At 39.8% G+C, this 9,973-nt stretch overlaps 1 protein-coding gene across 1 annotated transcript in view; it reads left to right on the plus strand.

The window, feature by feature from the left end:
* Positions 1 to 7,897, plus strand: part of LOC117663198 (uncharacterized) — a 27,511-nt gene extending 19,614 nt beyond the window's left edge. Inside the window, exon 3 of the mRNA XM_087884021.1 lies at positions 5,905 to 7,897. Coding sequence (XP_087740147.1) covers positions 5,905 to 7,171 — 1,267 coding nt within the window. The 3' untranslated portion in view covers positions 7,172 to 7,897. The remainder of the gene's footprint in view (positions 1 to 5,904) is intronic.
* Positions 7,898 to 9,973: the final 2,076 nt, after the last annotated feature.

A 9,973-nucleotide genomic window follows, 5' to 3' on the forward strand; every position in this document is an offset into this window, starting at 1 on the left:
ATTTAATCACTGTACCCCTTTTATCTCAAACCCTCCAACAGTCCATGAGAATTGTAACCAATTCCATTTTGGTGATGTGCCCTGGCCTGAACTCAGACAGAGAAGGGCCCAGTGTATTTTCTCCTGCGCAGCCCTTTCTCCAGGTGGCAAAGTCAGAGCTGGAAGCAGAGGGTGAGTTGAAGTCCCAGGCTGCCAAAATTTCATTGCCCTCTTCAGATGCATTTAGAAGAGATGTTAATCTGCAGTAATGCCTTGAACTGCCCTGCCAGTAAAATCTCATGATTTTCTTAAGCATAAGAAACAGCTGTTGAAGGCATAAAGCCGGCCAGGATGCTAACTGTTTGGAAGGGAGGGGAATGACTCTCCCAGCCCTCTCTTGAGCTTGGAAAAGGAACATGGGTGGTTCTCAGGTTGCAACACCAACTGGCCCTGGAATATCCATTGCTAAGCAAAATGGGGCACCAATAAGAAATAGCGGGCTTCATAACTAAATTGGGAAGTAAGAGAAAATAAAATCTCAGAAGAGACAAGTTTTCAAGAGTTATCCTGCACGCTCCCCACCAACACCCCCTCCAGAGGAAAAAGTGGCTGGAACCAAGGGAGGTGCACTTTCTCTTTTCCCATTTTGCATGACCCAAAAGGACGCTTTGCTTTGCTTTAGTTGCCGCTTCTTGCAAAAGAAGCTTCGGGCTCAGCTCCAGGGACAATGGATGCCCCCTTGGGGGACCTGGAAGAAAAGGTTTGGGATTGGAGCCTCAGGGAAATGAGCTCGGTGGGAGTCAAATAGGACTTGATGGCATTTAAAGAAGCACGGAATCAATGAGAACATCTTGAAGCGCATTAAGGTAGAACTAGCATGTTTTTCCGCCTGGTGTCGCTAGATGGCGGGGTACAGAGAAACAACACTTGGTACCACGGTCACTGATTTCTTCTAGGGAAGGGGGAGAGGCCGAAATTGAACGGGTAGAAACATTAGAGTACTGGATTGCTAGAGCGGATGTAGAGAGAGACGAGGAGGCGAAGGGCAGAGGAACTTCCGGCTGACCCACAGGAGCAAGTTGGTGTCAGCGGAGCCTCTTGTGCTGCTTGGAGGGTGGAAGAGGCTCCTGGGAGGTGAGTGGAGGGAAGGTGGGAGGAGAAGCCGAGAGCAAGTGGGGCCCTTTGGGTTCCTCCACGGAGTATGAAGCAGAGGAAGAAACGAGGGTGAATCCTGTTGGCTGCTGCTGCATATTCTTTCCCAAATTTTATTCCTCTGTGGCTGCACGATTTATATATATATAAATATATAAATATATATATTGACTCAGCCTTCCATCCTTTCTAAAGTAGGTAAATTGAGGACCCAGATTGTGGGGGCAATAAACTGACTTTGTATAAATATACAAAAGTATGAAGGCTATTGCTTAACGCATTGTAAGCCGCCCTGAGTTTCCGGAGAACGGCGGCATATAAATCAAAATTTAAAAAAAAAAATTATATATTTTCCTCCCACCTAGCAGGAAGAGCTTGCTGGCTGCTAGAAAAGAAAAAAGCCCAGAATCTAATGGATGTGATTCTACTGAGCTGGGGCTGCAGAAAAACCTTGGTTACGTAGGGAAAACCTGGCTAGAGGAAAAACATATATATCATATTTCTTAAACACCAGCTTTCACGTTGATTTCTTCTGATTTTATTGGCATGTGGTTTTCCTGGCAAGCGAGGAGCTTCATGTGCCAAACGGAGGCTGTAGATCTTGAATAGAAATTTGGAGACACTAATTTCATCTATTAGTGTCCCCTCCCCTTTCTAAACTAAGATCAAACAATTAGAGTGAAGGTACTTTGGGACATTTTCCAGAGATTTTATACATACATAGGTGTGTATTTCTGTGCTCATATGCCTGCATACATGAGTGTATTTTCCCAATCCCAACATTTAAGTGTAATATACCATACACCTGCTTGAGAAGGGAGCTGGACTAGAAGACCTCTAAGGTCCCTTTAAACACTATTTTGATTGACTGATTGATTGAAAAGTAGAATTTTATAATGGTGTCGATATTTGAACTTGGATCCTGTCCGGCTTCTGTATGCCAAATCATAATTAATATTAGAGGTTAAAATAGAATTTTAGTTTTTTCATGCTAATATATGAGATGGGAATTTTTTTTTTTTTTTTTTTGCTGCTTTCACATGTCCTGCAGCAGGGTGGATTTGTAATTTTGTAATTTAAATTGTGATTTAAATCAGTTTGATTTAAATCACGATTTAAATCAAGATTTAAATCACTAGTCAATAAGGCTTGATTTAAATCATAGTTTTCTACATAAAGACTAATTCTTGCTCGTGTAACTTTAATATGCAAGTAGATGAAGATTTTTAGAATAACAACTTTCATATTAGTTTTTTTATCCCCAGTATAATAGGTTAATCATTCATATTTGGACAACTTTTCTGTTGTACTTAGGAAGGAGAAAAATAATCATTACCTTAATAATAACAATTTAAATAGATTTATTCAACTGAAACAATAACATTACAGCATATGTTATTTGCTTAAACAAACATCCATGTTTGTTAACTAATTTGGCTAAACAAAATATATACATTTTAAGAAACTTAGACTGTCAGCCCAGCCTACACATGAAAAGCTTAAATACTGTCCTCTGTAGCTCACTCGTCATCTTCATCTTCTTCTTTGTTCATAATCTGGAAAAGAAAAACAAGCTTTCCTGCTTTATCGGGTCCCAAACGATTTCTCAATTTAGAATGAATGAGTCCAAAGGAAGAGAACATTCTTTCAATGCCTGCAGAAGAAGCTACTGCTGTTAAAAATGAAATCATTACTTGAACAGTCTCTAAATCCAAGTGCTTAAGTGACTTCTACCAGTTCACTGGTGTGACTTTCTTTAAAATATCTTCAGCAAACATATATTTCTTGAATGGTTCCCCCTTAGCTTTGAAGTTTATTATAGTTGGCATTACAGATGGATGATTGCTGGATACCCATGTCATAGCTAACTCCTCTTCCTCAGCACTTAAGTTTTGACCCTGATACTGGATATTGACAATATTTGCCAAAAAATGATCGGGAGACAGTACTTGTCCCATTCGTTTTTTTAATGCTTGTAATTTAATTCTGTCCATGTGTTTTTAAGTGTTCACTCAGTTCCTTCCAAATTTCAACAGCATCAGCAATAAAACAGCTATTTTTCTGTATTTTGTTTAAAGCTTCAGAGATGGGTTTCAGGATGCTCAGCATATGTTCAACATTTCTCTTAAGACCAATGTTGAGGATTTTGGCCGTGACATCTATTTTATCTCGATTTTCTTCACAAACTGTCATCAGAATAGGCCAGTTCTTGATATACTGCTCAAAACAGTCCACCATAGAGTTCCATCTAACATCTTGTGGGAGCGTTAGCTTGGTTCCACCCATCCTTTTCAGAGCTGCTGCAGCAAAATGATTGTTACGGAAGTATTTAGCAATTTCAACAACATTAGTCTTTATTTCTGGAACACTTAAGTCTTTGGCTAAGAGGTGCAGCAAATGAGCACAGCAACCATATGTTATTAGCTTTGTATTCCCTTCCTGCTCTTCTAAATTTCTTCTCATCTTGGATACATTTGCAGCATTGTCTGTGACCAAACTGCGTACTAGACATTTGAATTTTTGTTCACATGTTATTATAGCTTTTACTGCCACTTCTTGTAGGTATTCTGCTGTGTGTGCATTTCCTGACGTATCAATTGTTTGTGCAAGGAAGACTTTCCCTTCTTCTGTTGTTATACAAGCACATACAATAGGATCATTGTGGACATTACTCCACCCATCAATACTTAGGTTAACAATTCTACCCTCCAGAGCTGTTGCACATTGCTCCATTTCTCTGACATATACTTTATCCAGCAGTTTCCCTGCAACATCTGCTCTGCTGGGTGGACTGTATCCTGGTCTCAGTGACTGAACCATATTAATGAAATGTGGGTTCTCAGTCAAATGGAAAGAAGAGTTCATTGCATAAACAAACTGGGCAATTTTTTCATCAATTAACTCTTTTTCTAATCTGCTAGTTTTTATCACAAACTTATCTATGGTGGTTCCAGGAGGGAAGGGTTTTTTCTTTCTTTTAGGTGATAGTGATATGTGGCTGTGGGTGTCTGATGATGATGATGCTAATGAAGCACTATCCTGGATGGATAACTCTGAAATTGTAGAACAGGAGGATGGTGATCTTGAAGGTGGATAGTTTCCAGAATCCATGAATTCCCCTAAACAAGAAAGTCAATGCTGTTATTTTATTGTTTATACAATTTCTGTTTATTGTACACAGCACTGCCCCAAAAGGAATATTTGCTTTTCTTCATAACTGTACCAAATGACAGTAACATGCAGTAATAATAAGAAATATAATTTTGCTCAAACATGACAGTCCAAGGCAGTCTTTAGAAATATGATTCAATAAAAATGTTTACCAACCTGAAGATCCTGCCTGTTCAAATGTGTTTCTTTGGTCATCTTCATCACAGCACTTCTCATGATGTTGCCTCATTCGGGCCACCAGGCCTTGCATTTCTTTGTTGCAGTGTTTGCAGTTTGCACGCATGCCTGCCTTACCGATAGGTAAAGGAACTTCATTAAAATATTGCCAAACTGGGTCTCTTTTACGGCCTGCTGCCATTATAGGTTTTTTCCTCCAAGGAAAGAATGTGATAAACCTCAGGTCATACACACAAAAAGATCCAAAGACTTGTCTGTCTGTAGCTGTGCAGTATTGTGCTCAGAAAGTTTCACTTTCGTTTTGTACTGCTTGTCTGCTTGCCCCTTCCTCCTCACACTTAGTTTCACTTTCTTCTTGTGCAGATCTATTCCACTCCAAACAATCAGAAAAATATTGTTTCTATTCTATTCACTGAACTTCTTGAAACTTAGCACTGAAGGGGTTGATTCTGTATTCATAGGTTTGTAGAACAATAGGATTAAGGTCTTTTTCTCAACTCTGTTCATGTTATAACATTTTTGCTGTGAAGAAGAGGCATGTGATCTCTGCTGAGTCAAATTCAGTTTTGAGAACTGCAAAAGTAAACCAAGCATCTGTGATAATATCTTGTAGGCAGAGAAACTGCCCAATAATCTTACAAAAACCTCTGGAAGAGCATGACATTGTGAATGGATTAATGGAATTTATTTACCAAAAAAATTAAACATATACAGCCTTATTCTACATAATTAAAAAACTAATCTTTATTTCATGATGGAATAACCTTTGAATGGTAATATATTTTCCTCAAAAAGCATTTTATTTAAAAAAATCCGATTTAAATAAAAAAAAATCTGATTTTTTTGATTTTTTAAAAAATCATTGATTTTTATCCACCCTGTCCTGCAGCCATTTTTAAACAATAATGAAACTAACCCATTTATATTAATCTTACAGAGAGTGAGAATGCCAAGAGCACTCTGGACAACAGAGAATGAGAAGCAGCATTAAAGTGCAGAATAAGCCATCATTCAAAATATTTTCCAATTCCCCTGGAAATCTTCCTCAGCAGATGAGAGACGAGGGAAAGAATAACAAGAATGAAATTTTGAGCTCGAAAAAATAGAGCACATGGAACTGAAAAAAACATTAAATGAGACATCAAGGAGGATAACATTTAAATAAAGAAAAAGTGAGGAACAACGTGAACTCAGTAGAAAGAAAAAGGTTCCATGTACAGCCAAAATTGGCAGCCATTAATGAAAGCCTTTAAGGAAGGAAAGAGTGGCTTGAGCCAAACAACCAGAAGGCAAGAGGTCAGAAATATTTTTCTCCACCTCAAGAATCCAAGCATATCAGTATTGGAAAAACCCCGCAGACTGCGTAATGTGGGAAAAACAGAGATTGCAGATCACATCTGATTCTGCACAACAGGATCCACCCAGTGAAAAGCCATACAAATGTTTGGAATGCGGCAAAAGCTTTTCTCGGAAAAGCTTCCTCGTGATTCATGGAAGGACCCATACTGGAGAGAAGCTCTACCAGTGCTCCCAATGTGGCAAAAGATTTAGCATTCATTCCAATCTGGTGAGACACCAGAGAACTCACACTGGAGAGAAACTCTTTGAATGTCCTGTTTGTGGGAAAAGTTTCAGTCAAAATTCCCACCTGCTGGAACACCAAACAACACACACAGGAGAGAAACCATATAAATGTCCTGTTTGTGGGAAAAGTTTCAGTCTAAATTCCAACCTAGTTATACACCAGAGAACTCACACAGGAGAAAAACCATATCAGTGCCTGGATTGTGGAAAACGTTTCAGTCAGAGTTCCTACCTAGTGAAACACCAGAGGACTCACACAGGAGAAAAACCGTATGAATGCCTGGATTGTGGGAAAAGTTTCAGGCAGAATTCCCAGCTGGTGGAACACCACAGGACACACACAGGAGAGAAACCGTATAAATGTAGTGAGTGTGGGAAAAGTTTCAGTCTGAATTCCTGCCTGGTGATACACCAGAGAACTCACACAGGAGTAAAACCATTTCAATGTCCGGATTGTGGGAAAAGTTTCAGTCAGAATTCCAACCTGATGATACACCACAGAACTCACACTGGAGAAAAACCGTATCAGTGTCTGGATTGCGGGAAAAGTTTCAGTCAGAATTCCCACCTGGTGAAACACCAGAGGACTCACACTGGAGAAAAACCGTATGAGTGCCTGGATTGTGGGAAAAGTTTCAGTTGGAATGCCAACCTAGTGGAACACCACAGGACACACACGGGAGAGAAACCATATAAATGTAGTGATTGTGGGAAAAGTTTCAGTCAGAATTCCTGCCTGGTGATACACAAGAGGATTCACACAGGAGAAAAACCATATGAGTGTTCAGAATGTGGGAAAGGTTTCAGTTGCAAGTCTGAACTAGGGAAGCACCAGAAGACTCACACGGGAGAGAAACCATATGAGTGTCTGTATTGTGGGAAAACTTTCAGTAAGAATTCCAATTTGGTGATCCACCAGAGGACTCACACAGGAGAAAAACCACATCAGTGTCCAGATTGTGGAAAAGGTTTCAGGCAGAATTCCCATCTAGTGGAACACCAGAGGACTCACACAGGAGAGAAACCCTATGAATGTCCGGATTGTGGGAAAGATTTCAGTACTAGGTCTAGCCTTATAAATCATGTAAGGTTACACATAGGGGAGTAATCATTCAAACTGGTAGATTGCAGACAGGTTGCACACAAAGTTCACACTCATAAATTTTTAAGGGAAGCTGTTCCATTGGTTGATTGTTCTGACTCTTAAAATTTCTCCTTATTTGTAGTTTGAATCTCTCTTTGATCAATGCCATTGTTTCATCTCTGGCCTTCGGGTGCTTTGGAAAATAGTTTGCCCCCCTTCCACTTTGTGACAGCCTCTCAAATATTGGAAGACTGCTATAATGTGACATCTGGTTCTTGTCTTCACTAGACTAGCCGTGCTCACTTCATTTAACTGTTCTTCATATGTTTTAGCCTGCAAGCTTCTAATTTTATTTTGGCTTTCTCTTTCTTTTCTCTAATCTCATTTGAGCTTCTTTGGCCCATTGCAGTAGGTCCTTTTCACGGAGTCAAGGGGAACTACCATTGCTGGGCCAGAGAAAGTGAGTTTGAAGCTCTAATTGGTATGTTTGTTGCCTTGAGTTATTTCTACGTATAATACAGGGCGATATAAACATGTATGTTTGTATGTATATACCACAATAGTTTAGTGTCTCTTGCCTGAACAGGGGGTTGGACTAAAAGACCTCCAAGGTCCCTTCCAATTTTTATTCTGTTCTGTATTTTTACTTTGCATGAAAATGTATATGGCTGCCCAACTAATGGTGACTCTGCACGGTTTACAGTAATAAAACCTTAATACAAAAACCAATAAATGCCATATATTGCAAAATTGCAAAGTCCCCACAGTTAACATGTACTTGCCCTGCAAGTACAGGGCATGTCTATCAAGGTTGATGGCAATTTGATGGTCTGGGAATTCCAAAAAGATGATTCTTGCTTTTAGTCAAATTGGAAATTAATCAGGCTTCCTGGCCTTACTAATTATGTTGCTGCCTGATGCCATTCTTGCTCAAAACTTGTAATCTTTCTCTCTGCAAAGATGTCCCAAAAGTACTTTTCAAGAGTGAAACTGGAGAAGTTAACCATAGGAATAGCGGTGTTAAGGATATTGTTGTTGTGTTACCAACCAGCAGAGTGTAGAGCACAGAGAAACGTTGCTGAGAGCAGTGAATAAGAGATGTGCAAACTGGTTTATCAAAAGTTTACTTTATAGCGAAAAAACAATCTTGTAGTCTTTTAAATCAATCCAAGTCTTTGCCAGTTAAATCAGTCCAGTGATACAAAAACTCTTCTTACCACACAAACAGTAGTTGGTTAGAATAACAAGTTCACTCTGGTTCACAAACCACGATGGTAGCAGATCCATCCAACGATGATAGCATAATGGTAGCAACTCCACACACTATGGTAGCACATCATCAACTGAATACGTTACAGTACGTTTCTTAAATACGTTTACAACTAGTGATTATCTAATTACAGCATGACTCAGCATTACAATGAATCAGCAGTAAAACTTTAAAGTCACACAATACATATTCATATTAAAGTCACAGAACACATATATTGCCTGGACAACTTGTTAGGCTCAAACCATATCCTAACAAGCGGCATATAAATTTGATAATTAAAAGAAATGGATAGAACATCAGTGCCTCAAGCATCTTGCACATGGGCAGCTTAAGCTGGGCCATTTTAGGATTCATCTCTTTTTCCTCTGATTTATTTAAAATATTTATATAGCCATCCATGTTATAACAAATTGTGGCCTGCTTCACATCAGTAATTAACTTAAAAACTGTATTAAAACCAAATGCATTTAAACCATAACCAGGTACAAAATCAAGCTTCTGATCTGCAGCTGATTTTTCTTATCCCAATGCTCTGAGGAAAAGCTACTTCTTTGCTTTACGGAAGACTAGGAGGATATAGGCCTGCCAAACTTCAGGGGGAAGATTGTCTTGTCGGCCAAGGTCTGCAATGGACAAGGCTCTCTTCCTAGCTCCTTATCAGATGGCAGTATTTAAGGTAAGTGGCTAGGAGCTTGCCCACCTTATCTGACCTGGAAGAACAGATAGATGCAAAACTAAAGCTACGAGAATAATGACAGGTGGTCTGTTGGCTCAGTGCTTAGGCTGTGGTATTGCTGGCTGACTCTGCCTGCAGCTTGGAAGTCAATCCTGACGGAACTCAAGGAAGACTCCTTCCAAGATCAGTAAAATGAGGACCAAGATGGTTGGAAAATATGGTGACACTGTAAACTGCTTTAGTGCTATAAAACACTGGAATGGTATATAATTCGAAGTGCTGTTGCTATTTCTATAATAAACAAATACCGTTAAATGTGATGGCCAGCATTTTCAGTTGCACCTTAAAAAAAACGGATCCAGTGCAGCTTGCACAACAAAGATGTTGCACAGGCAATCTAGGGACTCCACTTAACTGTATGCACTTCTGGGTTCTGGAACAGTTGAAGTTTGGGGAGAGGGTGGTAATCCAAACAGGAGGTGACCAAAGGAGGAGTGCCCCACTGCAACGCCTCCCAGTCCAGGAAAGGGAACAATTGGTGCAATAGATGAGTCTGTGCAAAACATCTCCCACAGCCATGATCTCAAGCAGGAGCGGTGAGTCCAGGCAGGGGCCCAGGTTGTGCACCAGCTCAAGTCACAAAAGGGGATCACATGACCCCAGGACCCTGCAACTGTCACAAATATGAGTCAAGAAGAGCCTGTAATACAGTGGACTAAAGCACTGTTATTAACATCTGCTGCTTGCAATTACTGCAAGTTCAAATCTCACCAGGCTCAAGGTTGACTCAGCCTTCCATCCTTTCAAAGGTAGGTGAAATGAGGACCCAGATTGTGGGGGCAATAAGCTGACTTTGTATAAATATACAAAAGTATGA

Source organism: Pantherophis guttatus, chromosome 2 (genome assembly GCF_059756535.1).
Source record: "Pantherophis guttatus breed Tessera chromosome 2, ASM5975653v1, whole genome shotgun sequence".
NCBI lineage: Eukaryota > Metazoa > Chordata > Lepidosauria > Squamata > Colubridae > Pantherophis > Pantherophis guttatus.